Source organism: Triturus cristatus, chromosome 8 (genome assembly GCF_964204655.1).
Source record: "Triturus cristatus chromosome 8, aTriCri1.1, whole genome shotgun sequence".
NCBI classification, from domain to species: domain Eukaryota; kingdom Metazoa; phylum Chordata; class Amphibia; order Caudata; family Salamandridae; genus Triturus; species Triturus cristatus.
In genome coordinates this window covers 754827914-754850992 of record NC_140591.1, presented here as the reverse complement: position 1 = coordinate 754850992, position 23079 = coordinate 754827914, and the positions used below count along the sequence as shown (strand labels likewise).

The following is a 23079-nucleotide window of genomic DNA, read 5'->3' as shown; positions in this document are numbered from 1 at the left end:
GGAAATATAAAAATGCAATAAAGATATAAAAAAAAAAAAAAAAAAAAACTAAGGCAGGGGTATGGCTCAATGTCAGAGTAGGCTACTGCATCCTATTGTTTATTTTGCCACCCTTTTGAAATCCCTTGTGTCTAGTGGGCATTTTTACCCCCATGGGGCGTATTGACGGTAATTGACTTCATCTACCCCTCCCGGGTAGGCAAAAAGACCTGCGCCCCATTTAATTTCGGTGGGATGGGCAGCCCCCACCCCGGTCTTTTAAAGAAAATTATTGTAGGATTGTGGCATGGCCATGCTAATATTGGCCAGTCCCGACCCCTCTATTTAAAAAAAATATTTCCCTATTGTCTAGTGGGCTTTCTGTCCCCTTAGGTGGAGCAGATCAGGGATAATTATCCCCTCAACCCCGGAAGGGTAGAAAGACTGATGTCCCATTCAATTGGAGTGGGGGCAAGGCCATGTCCATGGTGTTCAGCCCCCACCCATATATCTTTTTGAAATATACACATTCCCTGGCGACTAGTGGGCTTTCTGCCCCCGGGGGGCAGATGGGGGTAACTGTGCCCGGGGGGGCAGAAAGACTGATAGCCCTTTTTTTGGGGGTGGGGCATTGCCATATTCGGCAGCACCCACCCCTGTATTTGAAAAAAAAAACCCTGATGTCTTGTGGGTTTTCGCACCCCCCGGGAGGGGGCAGGTCATGGGTATGTACGTTGCTTTAATGATCCTAGAGATTGAAATAAAGCTTTTCAATCAATCAGATCGGGGGCAATTACCCCCATCTGCCCCCTGGGGAGCAGAAGCACTGGGGTAATTAAATCTGCTGGGGAGACCACCTCCCATCCCTGGTGGCTAGTGGGTAGATCCCTCCTTGGGGATCTCTCTCCTGTGGTGATCCCCAATCAGGCATCCAATGGGGAGAGGTAGCATTGGAAAGGATAGAGCCTCTGCTTTCCAACGATACTGGTCCCAAAGGAATCAGTGCTCGGGGGATGAGATATGCCCCAGAGCACTGATTCAGTGAAAGTAAACACGCCCTTTGGCTTGTTTTACTTTCCCTTTCCTGTAATGACTTCAGTGCGCCTTGCGCGCTCATTGACATTGCAGGGGGAAAAAGCAGCCCTGAAAGCTATTCTCAATCAACTGATGTATAAAAATAAAAAAGGACACCCTCTGGTGCAGAACACCAGAGGGGCCTTTAACTACCTCTCCAGTATCAGCCAATGGCGACACCTGCACTGGAAAGGTAGTGCGGCCATCAGCTATTGGCTGACGGCCGAAGTTAAAAAGTTAACAGCCATAGCAATGGGTAAAAATTGTCACAATAGAAGATATTCGCTAGTGTGTATATAAATAAAATACAAACATACTGGCCCTAGCGACTGTTTATCTTTAAAGCCCCTCTGTGAAGGTCACCCAGCTAGTGCTTTACTTTCAAGGAAGATTGTACAAAGCTTCTGGGGAGCTGGGTAGACAGAGAATCTGAGTGTTATCAGCTAACCCTCCTTTGACTACATGTCATTTTATAAAGCATCAAAAGATAGGCGACCAACTGCTGAAAAACCCACCACATACTGTCTTCCTGGAGCATTTAATTGACTACTTTCAATTTAAAATACTCCTCAGAGTATACCTTAAAGTACAACATGCAAAATGATAAAGTGTTGTGCAAGCCCAGCTAATACTCTCTAACCGGATGCAAATCTTACAATGCTTCTAGGAGCCTAAGTGCACAGAGCATGTGATGTCAGCTGACCTTCCTTTGGCCAAAAATGACTTTATGTAGCAATCACTATATACGCTTATCTTTCGATATTTTGTCCCTCAATAAGCTGCCCTTGATGTTCTGGGGGTCAATATTTAGTGGCACAATCAGCCATCATTTTTCATTGCATTTGGTATTCGATTTTTAGCACTATGATAATGTGGCCAGCAACACACGAAAAATGCACACATCCCACCGACATTTTTTCAGGTTCTGTCATATTCTCAAATACTGTTACTGAATGCCCACATACAGCATCATAAGCCTTTGTGAAGCAATCTGATGTCTAGGAACAATCTTACAGCCCCATATACCCAAGTACTATCTTCCTTTGTCAAAGAAATTCAGTCTTATGCTGTAATATTGCCTTTATGAGCATGAGCAACACTATCTTCAGTTGCCAAAGTATGTCAATATCATATGTACACAAGTATGAGAGGCAACACAAAATCAAAAGTATTGTATGGTTTCAAAGTGAAAAACTGAATGCTGAGTCCACACAGTGGTTGAGTATTTTCATATGTTCTTTTATTCCAAAGTTCAGTGCAACCCAATCCGCAGCCAACGCGTTTCGCCCAAGCATGGGCTTCTTCAAGGCTGTTTAGAAAAACAACACAAATTACTAGAAAGCCACCACTGTGTCTAACAAACGGAGTTAGAGAAAGATAAGTGAGTTGCCCCAGGTCCAAAAAGTTAAAGCATGGACTAAGGGAATATTTGTGTTGTTTTTTACGCGCTGTGCCGCCTCATGCTCTTCCTTTGTTTCTCACAGTCCTTTCCTTTTCCTGCACTCTTTGACGTTTCTTCATCACACTATTTGTGTTTGTGCAGCCACGTTTTATACATTTATGAAATTTTACAAATATTGCATTTGTATGATCTCTAAACAGCCTTGAAGAAGCCCATGCTTGGACGAAACGCGTTGGCTGCGGATTTGGTTGCACTGAACTTTGGAATAAAAGAACATATGAAAATACTCAACCGCTGTGTGGACTCAGCATTCAGTTTTTCACTTTGAAACCATACAATACTTTTGATTTTGTGTCGCCTCTCATACTTGTGTACATATGTTATATTTATGGTCATCTAAGCAGCTGGCCATTTGAGGTGGGCAATACTCTCACTACTGTTAAGTGACAAGTCCAGGCTGTGCACTCATTTATAACCTTGCTGCTTTATCCTATAACTGTCTAACTATGTCAATATCATGCCTTTAGTAGATATCATATGTCTATTTATTCCCATGCTATACTTAAGTAATGTGTGCTATATGCCCAGTGATAGTAACATTATGAACAGGCTCCCACAATAATTTCATCAGTTGCCTTCGGTCACCAGGGTATGCAGTTCCTGATAAGTGAAGTTTGTCTGCTACATGTGATTAGTTATTTAGAGCATGTATGCTGGAGCTTTATGCGCTCTGAGTCCCTTTCTTTTGATACCTACTCCCAAGTACAGCCATCTTAAGTGCTGCCACTGTATGTCCTGGTATTTCCATCATATGCTGCATGCCTGGTTGCAGCCACCATAAGTCTATGATCCGCTCTTCCATGCCCAAGTAGAAACATTCAATTCCTGATTACAACCAATATATGGCCCTGTACAGTTAACATGCCCATATGGTACCATAAAATATTGAGGTATTGTTATCCTGTACACAAGTATTGCCTTCTTATCTCACTGTCTCTGTCATAGTTTGCCAAACAGAAATCTTCCCGCTGAAATGTCTTTGTGGTGCCTCTCATCACTGAAACTTCCCTTTTCCCCCATAGGTAACAGTTAAGAATTGTGCCTTTGAGTTACAGAATCATTGTAATATCATTCTCCTAACCTGATGAAATAACAGATGACTTCCAAAAAAGTGATTTTACCATCAAAATGTACATTGTACTAGGGGTGTGTTTAGCTTGTATTTGCTAAATGTGCAAATGGGGCAGGAAGTTCCCCCAACTTATTCCCAGCATTGGGAGCTAGTTTCTTAGCACAAAATGTACCCTTGCATCCAAAATGGATGCAAGGATGCATTTTGCACTAAGAAAATAGAGCTAAATGCAACAGAACATAAACAGTGGTGCAAGCAGTTACTCACACTTACTAAATGTGCTCTCATGGTAGGATTTTGTTCCCCAAAATTACTTCTAATTACATGAGCAGGCATAATCGCGTTTTTACCTGTCATTCCGTTCCAAAGAGTAACATTGACTTACTGAAGTTACTCTGATTACTCCAGAATCATTGACGATTACTCCAGCATCTCTGAAATTCTGCCCAGGCCTACAGTGCACTCCCTCACAAACATGCAGTCTCTCTCACAAATGCATCCTATACTCGCATATTCTCATCACCCTCCCACACCATCACTCAATACACTTAAATAATTCACCTCAGTTACATCACTCATTCACCCACACACATCACTCATTCACTAACATTGCTTAGTCATGAGTGAGTGTGAGTGTGCGCACACATGCTGAAAGGAATCTACAGACCAATTAGGGAACAAGCCTTTACTGAGCTGTTGTTAGTAATATTACAATTTAAGTTTCATTACTTTGGCATCTTATCTACTTAAGAAAGTTCATGCAGAAGACTAGTATGAGTGCAGTTTCAAGTAGACCGCAGAGAGCAATGTATTTTGGTATTATCTGAATGAAAATGTCTTAATGGTAGTTAATGGAGCAGAATGAGTTCAGGCACATTTATTTTCCTATTGATAAGTGTGATCAATTCTTCCTGTAGCACCTCTGGAGAACCTGTCGTGCATTGTGTACAGACTTTCCAGTCTTAACTGCACCTGGCAAATTGTGAAGGATCAGAGTTCAGAAGATGCACAGTTTCTCTTTGCATTCAGGTGATTGACAACTCCTAACCCATATCTATATGTGATGGCAGGTTCTTGATTTTGTTATTGTGAGCCATCCATTTTATTATTTCTGCTTACACCATATATGCCATCATCAGCTAGACTCCTCATCACGTATTTAATTCTCAAACTCTGTGGTTCCTCACCAACCACAAACGACCATGTGCTCCTTCCAAGTCTTAATCATGTGCATTCCTGACCATATGCCTCAATTTAGGAAACCCTACTTCCATCACCACCACTAAAAAAGTACCTCTCCAAGACTGAAAGCAACTCCAACCACAACCCTGACTATTATATCCCTACACGCTTTCTAACTGAAGACTACTTCCATGTCACCCTGTAATTCCAAGATTTTTGTGATCTTATGAACTGCATTGTTAGTCACCCCCCTTCAACTATGTCTGCTGATTATGCTGTTCATGTTATGATTTTGTTCTGCTTTACCACATTCTGTGAATTATGTAAAACGTTTATGTTAGAAATGCAGATGTTAACAAATAATAAGTGTGTGTGTGTACATATGCAGAATCCCACGGTGTGCACCCTGAATATTGACTTAAGAATATTGATGGGACACAATATTGACGACAAAATATCAATAGCAAAATATTAAGAGGTAAGTAAGTCTAGATTTTTTTGTACCAAACTCCACATAGATCTACCTTGGTAATATATATCAATATCTTCAAGGTGCGGAGATGTGGAGTTAGAAATAGTAGACCTATACTTCCCTATAAGCACTTACCTTTTAATATTTTGTCCGCCGATATTCTGTCCTAAATGTTCTTGTACCGCAATATTCTGGATTCAACATTCAGGGGCCGATTCCGATCTCGGTCGGAAGGGCACCGAATCAGGTTCGGCTGGAAAAACTACGAGCTGTACGCGTGTTTTCCGGCCGACTCGTACAGCTGTACGAGCGAGCAAGTACGATGCGAGCTACATGAAATTCACCGACCGAGTCGTTTCTGGGTCTGAACCGCTCCGTACGTCCCGGTCAGAAGCTCACCGTGGCGTGCAATGGATGCGATTTACAACCGAGCCAGTACGATGCACGCGTCGGACAACCTGTGCGAGCCGGAGTGTCCGGCTCGCAAAAGCTCCCGGAGTCGGACTTTGGGGGTCCGCGTCGGACCCCCTGACACCTGCAGCCCTACAACTCGGACACAGGGGGAGACCTGTGGGACTCCCCAACACAGGCAAGTACGGTGCGGGTGGCACGACACGTACCCACTGTAGGGGGCGCACTTGTTCGAGACATACCCATTCAGTCAATGGAAGCCCATGTACGCGTCGAACGACCGGCTCCCATTGACTTCTATGGGAGTCCGACCGAACCAAGTCCGACAGCATACGTGCGCATCGTACTCGCTCGGTCGGACTGTAGGGGTCCGGCTCGGTCGGAAAACACTCCGGATCTGACTCGGTCGGAGTGCTTTCCAACCCGATCGGAATCGGCCCCTTAGTAGTATAACCAATTCCCAGAGTGTAACATGCTATTTAATAGGATTTTTGAGTACATGGAGGAGCTGTGACTTACAGGATGGGAAAGCCTCAGGTGGGTAAAGATGCACCACTCCTCCTCCTCCAATGGTAATAAATATGATATTGCACTCTGAGCATCTGAAGTTATGGTTTGTGACATGGAATTTTTTTATTTTTGTTTTGAGTATCTGTTTTAAAAAACATGTACTTAACAAAAAGCCAGGAAGTAAGAAGTTATGTTGTTTGATATTATGGATATTTCAGATATAATTATAAAAAGAAAATGATTTTGTCTCTTTTTCTCAACATTTCAGCAAAAATTGATAACACAGCTGACCGCCTAGTTTGATTTCAGATTACTATATGAAGAATGCCTATCAATACAAAAAGAGGACTACAATGCAAAATGTTAATCATAGATTAAACTCCTGTCAAGCATGGCAACTATTATAACCTTGTAGCCTGCTGCTGATGTAGTGGTGTAACGAAATGGGAGGGGGCTCCCCTAGAAGGTATATTGACCCCCACCCCCAGAATGAGGAGCTCTCAGATCAGGGTATTGTGCTGAGGGGACCCTTGGAGCTTGGGGGGGGGTGCACTGTGGGGGCTGCAGGGGCCTATGTTACACGACTGTGTCGACGGCTATGTTGATTGTTAAAGGTACTGAACTTAGTTATAGGCCGAACTGCAGGCAAGGGCCTATAACAAGGGAGATGGCTTTTATCAACCGGCATATACCGAGACAGAAGGGCTATAAGGCTATTAGAGGATTCCCTCTACTGAGGGTAGAAGTTTCTCAATTAAACAAAGGAGAAACACAGGAAGATATATTGGAATGTTGGGTCAGAAGGCATATATCAGCCATTATTAGCTCAGGCCACTCCAATGTCTTCAGTGGAGTTCCCAACATTCCAATGTTCTAATACTAATTAACTACTAAGAAAACAATTACTACCTTTCCATCCTTTATCCGTACAAAAAAAGCCACATCTAACGTATACATTTTTTAAATTAACTTAAAAATTTACATAATTAATATTCAATTAAAGAATTAATATTACTAATTAACTAAGAATAAATTAATTATATTTAATTAACTTCCCACCACTTACCCTTACAAATACAACTCAAACATAAAACCTTAACAATATTTTAATTGCATATTTACATAATTAATTGTCCTTTAAACAATTATTAAAAATTAACAATATTTATTAATTGTTGAAATTTCCTACACATCCTTCCTCCTACAAAAACCACAAAAAACAAAAACAAAATATATACTACATAATTATCAATTACATAATTATTTATATTAATCAATACGTTTTTAAATAATTGTAATTAATATACTTTCCACCTTATACCTACACAAAACTGACAACCTGCACATTGAATTTAACTTAAAAATATTATCTCTATAATTAACATAAATAATTATCAATTAAATAATTATAAATAAATTCAAAATAATTATTAATAAATTATAATTAATTTACTTCCGCTGCTGTACCCCTACAAAATACAGAACCCACACCTCAAACTTACACAACAAAAAAAGCATTAATTAGACTATTTACATAAATAATTATCATTTAAATAATTGGTAATTATTAGAAATTAATTAATTAATTTACTTCCCACTCTATACCCCTACAAAACCCACAGCCCACACCTAAAACTTAAAAACAAAAGCTATTATTTATACAATTTACATAAATAATTATCAAATAAATATGTCATACTATTTAAAAAAAAATATTAATTAAGTATTATTAATTTACTTCCCACCCTATACCCCTACAAAACCCACAACACACACCTAAAAGGTAACTACAAAAAATAATTGTTTTACAATTATCATGAATAATTATCGATTAGATAATTAATATTATTTACAATTTGTATTGATTATTTTTAACTAATTTTCTTCCCACCCTATTCCCCTATAAACCCCACAACCAGCTACAGTACTAAAATAACAAAAAACTATTATATTAAATTTAAAAATTTCTATTAATTTATAAATCACATTAAAAAACTAACAATATTTCAACAAACGTTTTAAAATGAATACAATCAACATATATATTAAAATACACAAAAATAATTAAAAATCGATATTATTAACAACAACATTTTTAACATCAATATTACTTACCTTAAAATCGATATTCTTGTCTGCAATATTCTTGCTAACGATATTTCTGTGTCACAATATTTCCAATTCAATATTTGTCAGTCGATATTATTGACTTAATATTTTGTCTCAACACCTTTGTAACGTAAATGTCCATGTTTGGGTGGCATATGTAGGCATGTACAGATGTAAGGGCATCATTTTTATTTCTAATATTGTACATGTAAGCAATATTAGAACATTGGTATGTGGAGCACTTCATTGAAGACAATGGAGTGGTCCATGCTTCTACGGGCCGGTAAAGGTCCGCAAAGCAACATTCCAATGTTGTTTGAACAAAGGCCTCTAGGAGCCCGAGGGGATTTAAAACTCCTCGAACTCCAAAAGGCCTTTGTTTAATTTGTTAGAACATTCTGCTCTCTAGTGGCAGAATGTTCTAATAGCCTTATAGCCTTTCGTAGCTGGGCTATGCCGGCTATTAAAGTCCGCTCCCTTGTTAAAGTCCCTCGCCTTCGGCTCGGGCCTTTAACTCTAGAGCGGGCCTTTAATAGCCTGTATAGCCCCCTACAGCGGGCTATAAGGCTATAATAATATTTTTATAGATAGATAGTTTCCCCAATGACCGATCACTATGCCTAGAAACCGTTCAAGCAGACCGAGTTGGTTCCGAAAGTCATCAGGCCAGCCCGAGTCTTTCAGAGCCGATTCATACAGCTCTATGGACACGGTTTCCGGACGAGCGATTTCGCTGACCGATTTGGACAGCCATTACAATTCGGTTTGCCCGTATGTGGCCTTTGGGGATACCCAACGGACCCCTCTTCCCAACCAGGGTGCACGGTTTTCCCCACCCACCCCTTTTTTATAAAGGATCCTGTGTTCGGGTTCGGAACACAGGCTTCCATTGAAGTCAATGCAAGTCCGACCGAACGATGTTGTGAGGCATTGTAATCGGTCGTCCGGCCTCACAGGATCAAATTTGTTTAGAAACTAGTCTGGAACCGATTCGTTCAGGACAGTTTCCAAACAATATCGTAATCGGCCCCTCAGATGAGTGGTGTGTAGCTTGTAAAGGTGTAGGGTAGAAAGTTATGTAAGTAGTAACAAAATTAAAAAGAGTAAAAGAAATTTAAATTGTAACCTATTTTTGTATGTGTTAATTGTGTTATGCTTTTTATATGTAAATAATATTGTATTCATTGGTTGTTATTATTTTAAAAATAGATTTTTGTATTTTGACGAAAATAAAATTTGTATTAATTTATATTTAGAAAACGTTATTATATATGCAATTTGTTCATTTAAAATAATATAGATTTTTTATATTTAAATTATTTTTTCTATGTTATCTACTTTATTTTACTTGAAGTAAAGTAGTCTGTTTCTAATGCTGCATAGATTACAGTGGCAGTAGTGGATGTTACCCCTCCGCAGTCCAACAATTTCCCTACTGTTGAACTGAGTGGAGTGGGAATAGTACATTTTATCCCTCTGTAGCCCAACACTTTCCCTACTGTTACACTGACTGGAGGGGGAATAGTAAATTTTACCCCTCCGCAATCCAACACGTTCCCCACTGTTGCACCAAGTGGAGTGGGAATAGTACATTTTACCCCTCCATAATCCAACACTTTTCCTACTGTGACACTGATTAGAGGTGGAATAGTAAATTCTAACCCTCCGCAATCCAACACATTCCCTACGGTTGCAATGAGTGGAGTGGGAATAGTAAATTTCAACCCTCCGCAATCCAACACATTCCCTACTGTTGCAATGAGTGGAGTGGGAATAGTAGATTTCACCCTTCTGCAATCCAACTAATTCCCTACTGTTGTACTGACGAGTGGGGATATTACATTTTACCCCTCTGCAATCCAACACTTCCCCATCTGTTATATTGAATGGAGTGGGGATAGTACATTTTACCCCTCCAAAATCCAACACTTTCCCTGCTGTTGCATTGACTGGAGTTATGAATAGTCAGTTTTACCCCTCCACTATCTAACACTTTCCCTACTGTTGCATTTATTGGAGTGGGAATAGTAATTTTACCCCTCTGCTATACAACACTTTCCCTACTCTTGCACTCATTGGAGTTGGAATTGTAAATTTTACACTTCTGCAAGCCAGCACTTTCCCTACTGTTGAACTGACTGACTGGAGTGGGAATAGCACATTTTATCCCTCCGCATTCCATCAATTTCCCCACAGTAGCACTGAGTGGAGTGGTAATAGTACATTTTACCCCTCCGACAGCCAACACTTTGCTTACTCTTGCATTGATTGTAGTGGGACTTGTAAATTATACACCTCCTGAGTTCGAGACTTTGTCTACTATTTATAGTTTGTAGTGGGAAAAGTATATATATTAATTTTAAAATATTGTAGTTTACTTTAAATTGTTTACATTTATATTAATATGTTTTTGGTTATTTAAAATGATAATATTGGGGGCGTGGCTTGACGCTGGCAAAGATGGCCGCCTAAAGGGACAGCTCCGCCGGGGCCAGGGCCCAAAACTTTGAAATCTGACAAACTTCCCGCATTGGTGAGCCCGGAACGCCCGCAGCGCTGTCAGAACACCAATCAACCCGACTGCTGTGAAAATCCCGTCGAAAAAGAACGGATATACCTCAGTCTCCGGACTCCGAGACGGGGCGAGGATTGCTGGCGGAGGCCCCTCGTGGAGATCGGGAACGAGCTGTATATCCGCCCCTTTGTAGAACCGATGCGTCTGTTGGCCCTCAGATGTACGGCCCGGTGGGACCTCCCTTCCTCCCCCCCCCGCATTGGATATCGGCGGTTGCAGTGGGGGGCGGAAGCCTGCTGCCTCGGCTTCCTGGGATGTTAGCCTGCTCACTGCCGTGACCTGAAGGGGACCGAATCTCCACGGAACATACCGCGCTCAGCAATGCGTACCGCCCAACAGCGCTCGGAGTTGGAGACTGGGGCGGAGGGCCCCTGCTTCGTTTCTCCCCCCCAGCTATACATCCCAAGTTGCCCGCTGAGGCATATGCACGACTGCCTCCCCTGGGTAATACAACTCCACCGAAGACACCGGGGGTAAACTGCGGCCGTAGACAGAGAATGCCGAGCCCCAGGCGCCAGCTACCAAGCAACTCTTGACCAACCAAATGGCCGTGTGTGGCCTCCACTATGGAGCACGCGTGCATTGTCTCCAACCTCTGAATAAGCGCATGTTCAAAAGGCCCCAAGGCTTGCTCTACCCGCACTGGAGGCCCGGATTGGGAAGTGCTGGGTGGGGGCCCGACACATGGTCAGCTGGCCGTGGTGGTGACCGCAGAAGATTGCATGAACAGTGGTGCCCTAGTGATATACGGAGGGATCCCCCTCAACACAATGACCCTGCGCCCACAGACAACATCGCTGGGGTGGGGTTACATCAGGCAATTGCAGGGGTCCGCTGGTGCAGTGAAGTGATGCCCGCCGCCTGCCTGGCAAGACAGAGGATCCAGTAACGACAACATCGCTGACGCTCAACGGAGCAGACTGCACCTGGAACCTGTGTTTGGGCGACTCAGAGAAACAGGGGCCTTGAGATAAGAGGCCGTCAACACACTCGCACCTACAGTGAAGCCCAAGGGTGGTGCAGCGGTACAGACAAATACGCTTGATAAATACGCAGTGCAGAAGCAGGCGACATCGGATGACGGGGCCCAGAGTGGACAGTCTGGCGACAACGAACCGTCCCTCAGCTCAATAATGGCGGCCATCCAGGTGCTGGGTGCCATGCTCGAAACCAAAATTGACAAGGTCTCCATTGAAATGAACCTGTTGAGAGCCGACATGAATAAAACGACGGGCAGAGACAAATGTCACAGAGCTCCACACCTCAACTAAGAAGCCGGAATAGCCGGTCCAACAACTGGTACACCAGCACACCAGATGGCCCTTAAACTCGAGGACCAGGAGGGGCGGGCCTGCTGCATTAATATCAGAGTGGTTGGGGTCCCGGAGGGCTCAGAAGGGCCGAGCGTGAATCTCTTCCTTGAAGACTTAATCCTCAACCACCGTAAACTGAAACGGCTCTCCTCCCGCTTCACGATCGAGAGGACGCATTGGGCACCGATCCCGCGATCGAAGCCGGGGGCTGCCCCCAGGACCATCATCGCAAAAATCCTCAACTATAGGGACCGCTATGCAATTTTGCAAGCTGCCTGACTGCAAGGGGACCTCCGTTGAGAACACCATGGTGCGCTTCTTTGCGGATTTCACTCTTAAAATTCAGCAAGAGGGGTGTTCCTTTGATGGGATCAAGAAGGCACTACGAGACAGCGGCATCAAGTACATGATGTTCTTCCCTGCAAAGCTCAAAATCATCGCAGACGGGAAATCGTGTTTTTTTTTACCCCATCGGAGGAGCAGGCATGGTTGGACAAGGCGACTAAGCGGAAGACCGAAGCGACCCTGGGAGACAGTATGAGAGACACCCGTGCCCACTCGCCGGGCTCTGCAGATGGCAGGTTGGAATCAGACAGGTGAAGTCAGCGATCCTGGCGGTCGAGATCTACTAGCCCGGTGACACTGGAGGCCAACAGAGACTGAATGGATATTCCTATGGTGTTGGACTTGCGGAACTGCCTCAACAAACTGTAACATATGATACTTAACGGGATGGTATGGGGGTAGGGATACGATATAAGGGACTGGCCCTGCGGGACTAATGGGTCCTCACAATGACACTCTCCTGTGGTGGTTAGGGGCGGACCCCCAGCGGCCAGAGTCGGCGCTAGCCTAATTTCTAATTTCTAATTTAAAATACTTCTAAAGCGCAGCGTACACCTTGCGGTTTCTTGGCGCTGGGGGGATTGGCAACTGAGGGGGAAAGACCAGGGAGAGGTGAAGGGAATTTTGAGGGAGTTTAAGTGAGGAAAGCCTGGCTGAAGAGGAACGTTTTCAGATCTCTGCGAAAGGGGAGATACTGAGTGGCAGAGCGGAGGTGGTCAGGGAGCGAGTTCCAAAAGGTTGGAGCCAGGGTGGAGAAATTGGCCCCGCCCCACTTTTTGCGAGTGAAACGAGGGATCTGGAGGAGGGACTTGGAGGAAGACCGAAGTTCTCTTATAGGTACATAAGACTTGATTAGTGAGGAGATGAAGGCGGGGGCAGAGCCTTTACTCCCCCGCAATTGTTGATCGGTTTACTGGGCGATAGGCGCTCTGCTAGTTGCAGATGTGGCTAGTTTTAAACCTACGCAGCAGAGTAGCAGGGAGGGGGGTTGGTCTCATGGGAGTGTTATGTTCAAATTTTTCGTATGGAATTTTCAGGGATTTTGGGAGGTGGGTTGTGGGAGGGGCAGTTGTTTGTCACACTCAAGCAAAATTTCTCTATTCTGGTTACATGGCATGTTTAGAAAGCACGGCAGGAACCTTATCTGTAAAAATGAGTCCGCAATGGGATAAGAGTCTTAAGCTCCTTAGTTGGAACGTCAACGGGTTGGGGGACAAGATAAAACAAAGTATTGTGCTCCAGTATATAAAACAACAGGCTCCAGATGTCGCACTACTCCAAGAGACGCACCTAGTTGTCAACACTTGCAAGGCGTTAAACAGATGGTGATACAAACTGGTGACACACGCCGTCTTCACCTCCGGCTCTCGAGGGGTGGGCATTCTCTTCAAACACTCCTTTCCGTTCAGCATGAAACACATCTGGACCGACCCGCTGGGGCGTTACACGGCGGTCTCGGGACAATGGGAGGGTCACACCCTTACACTAGCAGTCTATATCCCACTGGGTCTCCAGACACAGTCCTTCAAGGACTTGGGGGCTTTCATACTCTCCCTTCCAGAAGGACACCTTGTGATGGGTGGAGAATTCAGCGCAGTTGTATCGGATCATCTCAACCGATGTTCACCTCGAGATATCGGCACAGCGAGCCGTTGGCTCTCTAACTTCCTCGAGGCCTTTGGCCTCTCAGATCTCTGGCGGGTGCGTCACCCTGATCTCAAACAATACACGTTTCACTCCGGATCACATCACACCTTCTCCAGAATCGATTATATCCTCATGCCCGAGCAACAGGACGCGACCATACAATAAATCAGACATCTGGCAAGGGGCATATCTGATCACTCCTCACTGTGGGTGCACTTAACAATTGGGGACAAAAGCGTTGGTTGTGTAGCGTCTATTAACCAGTGGTATCTCCACAACCCAAAGTCAAAGCCACACTAACACAAACTCTCGACCATTACTTCCAGGACAAAGAAGGCACAGTCAACTCCCCTACCACCCTCTGAGAAGCTTTTAAGACGGTTGTTAGAGGCCATGCGCTCTCGACCATAGCCAGGTTGTGCAAAGAAAAGGACAAAGAGATGACTCGTATTGAGCATGACCTCCTCCGCCTCGAAGAGGCGGTGAAGGAAGAGGAAGATCAGGACACCCTCCATAACCTGCAACTAAAGACGATGGAATATAATGCTGTTGCGACTGATGAGGCCAAAACTCTCGCAAGAGACAGGGATGGATGCTTATACGATCATGATGACAAAGCAGGCAAACTGATCACATGGTTAGACAAGAAAGAGAGGGCGAAATGACTGGTACCAGAGCTCAAGAGTAGCTCTGGCGCCGTATTAACAGAACCCCACAACAATTTGCGAATCACTTCAGACAGGTGTATCAGAGCAGCTCGGATCTACCAGAGGAGGACTCCTCCGTGCTTCTTGTAGATATCCCACTACCTACCCTTACAGACTTAGACAGGCAGTCTTTAGATAGTTCACTGACAAACGACGAAATTGCAACAGCTTTAAGAAGTCTACAGCCCGGGAAAGCCCTGGGCCCCAACGGGCTGCCCATAGAACTCTATAAGCTTAAACCTGACAAGCTGGCCCCGTACCTTAGGAAAATGTACAAGGATAGTAAAGACCATGGCCTACTCCCACGTGATCAACGTATCGCCATGTTGGTCACCATACACAAGGAAGGGAAGCCAAAGAAATAATGCTCCTCCTATAGGCCCATCTCCCTGTTAAATGCAAAACCCAAAATCCTGGCCAAACTGCTGGCGAACCGACTAAGACAAGTAATAGACAGACTGATCCACTCTGACCAATCGGGCTTCATGCCACACCGTAATACCGCGCTCAATTTGCGAAGGCTACACGGAGTGCTGGGGCGCCTAGCCACCATTCAGGAAGATGCAGTAGTAGTCTCACTAGATGCTACCATGGCATTTGATACACTCAAATTGGCGTATCTAATGGTGGTCCTCAAGAAGCTGGGCTTCGGCCCCAATTTCATTGGATGGGTGCGGCTTCTCCATGCTGAACCATTGGCCCAAGTGGTAGTAAACAACAAGGTTTCCAAGGTGTTCACCCTTGGCAGGGGAACTCGACAGGGGTGTCCCCTCTCGCCCTTACTCTTACTTTCCCTTGAGCCATTAGCGGCCTGGATACTGAAGGACCCCTCCATCAGGGGACTCAAGTGGGCGGTGGGGTGGGAAGACTGAATCTCCCTGTACGCAGACGACATCCTCTTATATCTCGCCTCTCCCCAGAAGTCACTGTGAGTCATCCTGGATATCTTCACCAGTTTTAGGAGAAACTCCGACTATAGAATAAATTGGAGCAAGTCGTTCTGCATGGAGATCCCCCCCTCCCAAGCGACTGCCCCATCCTGACAGTTTACAGATGGATTTAAATACCTGTGAATTTTCATCACTGCCGATGTTAAACTCCGCTATGAGTGTAACCTTCTCCCCCCTCTACAGAGATTCAAACGAGACACGACAACTTGGAAGACGCTGTCGCTGTCACTATTGGGACGAGCAACGCTCTTGAAAATGATGACACTACTGCGTTTCCTCTATGCACTCCAGAACTTCCCAGACCTAGTTCCACCCAAGTTCTTCAAAGACATCGAAAGCATCCAAAGGGATCTATTATGGGACGGTAGACCGCGCATAGCACTCCACAAACTCACGCTTGGATGGTCTGACGGAGGCATAGGACTCCCTGACATTAAAAAATATTACTGGACGGCTCACCTCGCAGCCATAACTCACTGCACTTACCGTGAAGGTTACGACTCAGGTTACAGAATGGACAAGTGGCTACTCCTGGGGGGCAACTTTACTAGGGCACTTTATTCCAGACCCAATAAATACCCACTTACAGGACCTACACAACATTCGGTCCAGCTCTGGCATACGGTCAAACGCAGCTTAGGCTGGGCCAAAAAGCTCACACTCGCCACTCCTCTGTGGGACTCCGAGCACTTGGGTTTACTTGGGAGGACAAGGGGCTTTGATAAATGGGACCTAATTGGGCTCTCCCACATTGGGGATCTCTGGGGAGCGAGCGGGGTGGTCTCATTCACCTCACTCCAACAGATACACGAGTTAGCGAGCACGGAATATTTTAGATACCAACAAGTCCGACACTCCCTCCAAACTAACATCCCCACCGGGTCCTCTCCTCTGGTGGACGGATTGCTGGATGGGTATTTGCCAGACAAAGCCATCTCCCTGACACACAAAAAGCTCATCAACAACACCCCAGACCCCCTAGTATTATTCAATGAGCGATGGGAGCGAGACGGTCTCGAATTAGACGACGAAGAATGGCAGGATGCACTGTCCTCCCCTAGGGAAGTCGCTATCTCTTCCAAGCTGCAACTTGTCCAATGAAAATTTTTACACCGAATCTACATTTCCAGTCCTAGGCTGGTACTAATGGGTAGGGTTGACGAAGGACTGGGTAAGCGACAATGTGGACTAGAGGGTTCCTTTATGCATATTATCTGGGACTGTGCGATGATTCAAGACTATTGGAAAAAGGTACACGAATGTATGAGTGCAGTCTGGGAAGTGGCAATTCGGCCCGAAGCCAAGAGATGCCTCCTAAATGTGTGGGAGCCCACGGACCTTAACAGCAAGGGCAAACTTTGAGCAACTCTTGGCTAAATGGTGGCCAAATGAAATATTGCCCGTCTGTGGGGAGCAGCTGTGCCACCAACACTGAGTGCCTGGAAGGCAGATATGGACTGGAGTATAATTAGGGAAAAGACTGTGTATGTCACACGTGGCTGCCCCCAAAAATGGATGGCTTTCTGGAATAATTGGAATGTATATCGTGGCAATATCTGTGAACCCCCTCTAGTCCCCTTCCTAGACGAACCATTATCGCCTTGATTTGCACGAATATTGAGTCTTTTTCTCTGCTGTGTGTAACATCAAATGCCATGTATTTATCCTGCTTTGATGAGCGATACTGATGCAACCAATGATTAATTGTAAGTGATGACCAGAATCTCTTGTTAAATAAAAACTGTTTAAAAAAAATAAAATGACAATATTTATAATTATTAATGTTTTAAATATTTTATTTATTTTTAGTAAATTCAAAATTTCTATTTTCAGTTTTTATTTGCAATTACAATATTTTGTTTTTTAAATATTTTGGTGAGGATTCCGATCCGGTAAAACCCAGGTACGAATCGTCGTACGGAGCGTTTTCCCCGTACGACTCGTACCCCGGAACACCACCGTACAAACCAGCAAGTACGATTCGTACAGAAATACCATTTCCGTACGAATCGTAAAAAACACCGTGCGACTAAAAAATACATAGAAATCCGATCCGGTACAGCGCGTACGCGACATTCGCACGGAGTCAGACAGCGTTTTACGGACCAGCAAGTACGATTCGTACCCACAGCACTCTGCACGGCAATATTTTTACGGGAGCCAAAAAGTGCCAGAAAAGCTAAGTACGTCGCGATGCGTGAGGAAAAGGGGGCCCGGTACGCACCGTACCCCAGCGCTACATGTATGCACCGTACCCCCAGCCCCCCCACCGCATGTACGCACCGTACCCCCAGCCCCCCGCCGCATGTACGCACCGTAGCGCTGGGGGTACGGTGCGTACATGCAGTGCTGGGGTACGGTGCGTACATGCAGTGGGGGGGTATGGTGCGTACATGCGGTGCTGTGGTACGGTGCGTTCATGCGGTGCTGGGGTACGGTGCGTACATGCAGTGGGGGGTACGGTGCGTACATGCGGTGCTGGGATACGGTGCGTACATGCGGTGCTGGGGTACGGTGCGTACATGCGGTGGGGGGTACGGTGCGTACATGCAGTGCTGGGATACGGTGCGTACATGCGGTGCTGGGGTACAGTGCGTATATGCGGTGCTGGGGTACGGTGCGTACATGCGGTGGGGGGTATGGTGCGTACATGCGGTGCTGGGGTATGGTGCGTACATGCGGTGCTGGCGTATGGAGCGTACATGCGGTGCTGGGGTACGGTGCGTACATGCGGTGCTGGGGTACAGTGCGTACATGCGGTGGGGGGTACGGTACGTACATGCGGTGGGGGGTACGGTGCGTACATGCGGTGGGGGGGTACGGTGTGTACATGCGGTGGGGGGTACGGTGCGTACATGCGGTGCTGGGGTACGGTGCATACATTCGGTGCTGGGGTATGGTGCGTACATGTGGTGGGGGGCTGGGGGTATGGTGCGTACATGCGGTGCTGGGGCAGGGGGTACGGTGCGGACATACGCGGGAGGGGTGGGAGGCTGAGGGCGGCCGTTCGACTCGTACCCCTCGCCCAGGTGTACTCGGGGTAGGGGTGGTACACAGTTCACTCCGTACGTGACGTTATACATACGAATGTGTCTTCGGAACTCCGGTACGGATCGTACTTGTGCGCTCATGTTGAATAACTACTTTTTGAAGCCTCAATGTGACCAAAATTGTAAATGACTATTGCCATTTTTACAGACTTTTTCTCCTACTCAGAAGCTTCTATTTCGACCAATTTCAGGCATTAAAATAACTCTAAACACACTTATTTTAGTTCCAAAAGTGATAATTCACATGCAATAGTCATTTACAGTCAAAAAATTAAACATTAAAGAATTACCATTTCTGACCATCTGGAGAAAGTTCGACAGGTCACGGGTCATCGTTTTTCATCAGAAAATTGATTTTTTGGACTGTAGAAAAATGTATTCAAAATGTCATTTGGATTGTGCCTCATGTTGAATCAAGGTGCTGGGGTACGGTGCGTACATGCGGTGCTGGGGTATGGTGCGTACATGCGGTGGGGGGGTACGGTGCGTACATGTGGTGCTGGGGTACGGTGCGTACATGCGGTGCTGGGGTACGGTGCGTACATGCGGTGCTGGGGTACGGTGCGTACATGCGGTGCTGGGGTACAGTGCGTACATGCGGTGGGGGTACGGTGCGTACATGCGGTGGGGGTCCGCACCGTACCTACGGGGGTGGGGGTACGTGCCGTACATACGGGGGTGGAGGTACACGCCGTACATACACGGGTGGGGGTACGCGCCGGTCATACACGGGTGGGTGACGCGCCATACATACGGGGGTGGGGGACGCGCCGTACATACGGGGGTGGGGGGACGTGCCGTACATACGGGGGTGGGGGTACGCACCGTACATACGGGGGTGGGCTGGGGGTACGGCGCGTCCAACCACGGGGGGGCTGGGGGTACGGCGCGTCCATCCGCGGGGGGGCTGGGGGGACGGCGCGTACATATGGGGGGCTGGGGGGGGACGGCGCGTACCGGGCCCCCTATTTCTCTCGCATCGCGGCGTACTTCGCTTTTCCTGCACTTTTTGGGTGCTGTAAAAATATTGCTGTCCGGACTGCTGTCGTAACGAATCGTACTTGCTGGTACGTAAAAACATGCCTAACTCCGTCCGGATGTCACGTCCGCGGTGTCCCGGATCACATTCGTATGTATTTTGCTGTCGGTGTTTCCGTACGAATGGTACTTGCAAGTTTGTAGGGTTTTTTTACCGGGTACGAGTCGGACGGAGAAAACGCTCCGACCGACGGTTCGTACCCGGTTTTTACAGGATCGGAATCGGCCCCTTTATTTTGATTCTATTAGTAATATTATTTAATTTCATTAATGTTCATTATTAAAATTGATATATTTAAAAATTGATATTTTAGACAACTTTACTAGTGAAAATGCTATTTATTTTTTATATTTTTGTAATTTTAATTATAAGTATAGGAAGTCAAAAAATGTAATATCGATATTTTGGAGTCAATTCTTTTGTCTGTTGATAATTTGGTACTCGATATTTTGTTAGTGAACCTGTCAAAAAATATAATGATAAACACATATAAGTATAATATGATCAACTTTTTTTTTTCCTTTTGGAAGTACTCAAGTAATAAGGGGCAAAAGCTCATTTCAATCACTCCTCCCATTATTTTTTTATCATGAGAGGCAAGTAATTCTGTCTAGTCCTTATCCGTGTAGGCATGGCTGTTTGCAGGTAGCCTGAATGGTGATTTCTCAATTAGCACTCCACAGAGACCTGACACTGCCTCCTTGTGTTGCCCTATACTTCAAGGTATTGGCTAGTGGGGATTCTAATACAGATAATGGATTTTACCAAACCGGCTCCAAATGCAGTGAAGAAGAACTTAAGGAATCTCTTATCAGTCAGCTCTTCTATTCTTTTTCATTCCTCTGGAGCCTCAAAATTGCCAATGGATGCTGATGTCCTAGAAATAAAGACCCATGGGGCTCACTTTATGGGCTGTTTTGCAGTTGACTAGTGAGGGCACAATTATTCCATTGTTGGCAGGAGAGTTGGGTAAGGTTTGTGATTTTACAGCATTACTACTCAATGTTTGCAAGGTAAGAGATTTCTCTCTTTGTCAGGTATGTAGATGGAGTGTTTGTGGCATCATATCAATTATGTCAGTTGCTGTAGGCAGTGCGTCAAGTGATAGGATCTCATATTTAGTGGGCATATACTTCCAGATTCTGTGTGGGCGTGCAGCTTGATAGGCATCAATCTTGGTTTTGCTAATCCCTTACAAGTGATTTATAGTCAGGGTCGATACGGTGAAAGGGTGCTTTTATAAGCAAGCAGTGCCAGCATTCCAAAGACAGATTTGTATCTCAGGTCTAATGCCAATTTAAACCCTTGCACTCTTCCACACAATGAAAGTTGCAGTCGAGTCCACCTTGTTAAGTTCATGCAGTTATTAGGGAACATATGTTGTCTTTGACCATTTTGTCAAGATGGCTATTGACAGAGATTCCCAGATATCTCAAACCTTCCTAAACCCATTACCCATCAAATTCTGCAACATAAGCCCTCATAGGCATTGGCATAGATTAGTTTCACACTTTCTCAGTACACTTTGTATCCTCAGAACTGTGAAAATATCTATACATCAGGGCTGCTAATGCTAGGAATTACAATAGTTGTGAAACTGTCATCCACCTAGAAGAAGGATTTTACAGCACACACAGAGGAGGGGCACCCCTTTATCTATTTTAGATGATTAAATAGCAAAGAGATAGTGGAGGAATAGGGAGAGTGTGCACCCTATCTTCTGCCACATTTAATCAGAATAGGGTTCAACAGAAATCCACTGAAATGTATTTATTCAGTTGGTTGGTAATACAGCCATTTGATTTAAGATTTGAAATCCTGTCCTAGGGCGAATCTACGGAGTAATTAGGACATACATCCCAATTTCACTTAGTTAAATGCCCTTTTGGCCACAGGGGAGGCAATTAATATGTGCTCTTTCCTATTCTTTGTTATCCATAGCAATCTTCTGAACAAATGATTTACAGCTGGTGATTAGGGCAATGGGAAATGCCTTATAACTTAGACATTTTATTGGTGCTAGAGCACAAGGGGATCAGTCACCACACTCCCCAGTTAAAGAGCACCATAAAAGTGTTGCCATTTTCAAGTAAAGTAAGTGTAACCAAATTATGATTAGCACTCTATACAAAAGTGTTCTATAATTCCATAATCGTAGTCCATTAAGTTATTGGCAATGCACATGAATCCAAGTTGTATCATCCTATATTGATTTCATATATAATTCCTTGATATCATACAACTGCTCGTAGCATGCAGTCAACAAAGTTTGTTCTTTGAAGAACTTCCTCTGCAGTCAAAATATTCACATGTGTATTTTCCCATTCCCTTCTGTTGAAGCAGTGGTAATTTCAGGGTTGAGACACCTCAAATAAAGCCATTTTAGCTTATAAAATCAGGAGTCTCCAGTCTGAATCAGATCTGTTGGCATGTATGCATCATTCTGGTTGGAATTCTAAGGCTTTTTGTTCAAATTGTTTGCTGTTGCTAGAAATGTAAAGAGCTCTCTACTCTGGCTTGATAAGAGAGGGATTTTGTTTTAGAGAAAGCAGTTGCCTCACATTAATAAGCCCATCCCGGCTGCCTTACCTGTTGCCTATAATACCTCTGTTGAGGAAAGACAATGTGCCTCATCTTCCTTAGAAATTCTTTGTGCATGGAGGGATTGTTTGTCTTTGGAGAGTTTGTATTTAAATGCTTTCATTCTTCAATATGTTGTTGGTGGTACATCTTTTGTAATATTGCTAGGTCTGCATGATTGGTGTGGAAGCAGTGTCGGTGTAGAATTTTTTAATACAGTATAGAAAGCAATCCACATTCATCAATGTGATTCTCATAGGTCTGTTGTGGTGGGCCTCATTACGATGGCAAGCGGAGGTCCCAACCGCAGTATTAGGATGTGAATGCACATGGCACGGTCACACGCTCCCATTTCTCTATGGGAACTTGTGCTGCAGTCTGAAACCGGCCGCAGCACAAGCTCCCTTATGTGCCCCCCATGCCTGCCAACCGGAGGCCGCTGTTGCAAGGGGGCTCTTATAGGGGCCCCCAAAGTTGCTTTCCGACAGGCTTTTCATGTCACAAACCCCGACATGAAAAACCTGTTGAAAGCCAACATCATAATCCCATCGATGGAAACGCCATCCTTAAGTGATTACGTGCCGGTTCTGAATGGCCGACGA

General features: G+C 44.9%; 1 protein-coding gene across 2 annotated transcripts in view; it reads left to right on the top strand.

The window, feature by feature from the left end:
* LOC146805036 (interleukin-5 receptor subunit alpha-like) overlaps nucleotides 1–23079 on the top strand; it is a 450109-nt gene that overhangs the window by 283929 nt on the left and 143101 nt on the right. For both annotated transcript variants that reach the window (XM_085620451.1, XM_085620452.1), the window contains exon 5: nucleotides 4505–4616. In XM_085620451.1, the coding sequence (XP_085476577.1) occupies nucleotides 4505–4616 (112 nt within the window). The remainder of the gene's footprint in view (nucleotides 1–4504; nucleotides 4617–23079) is intronic.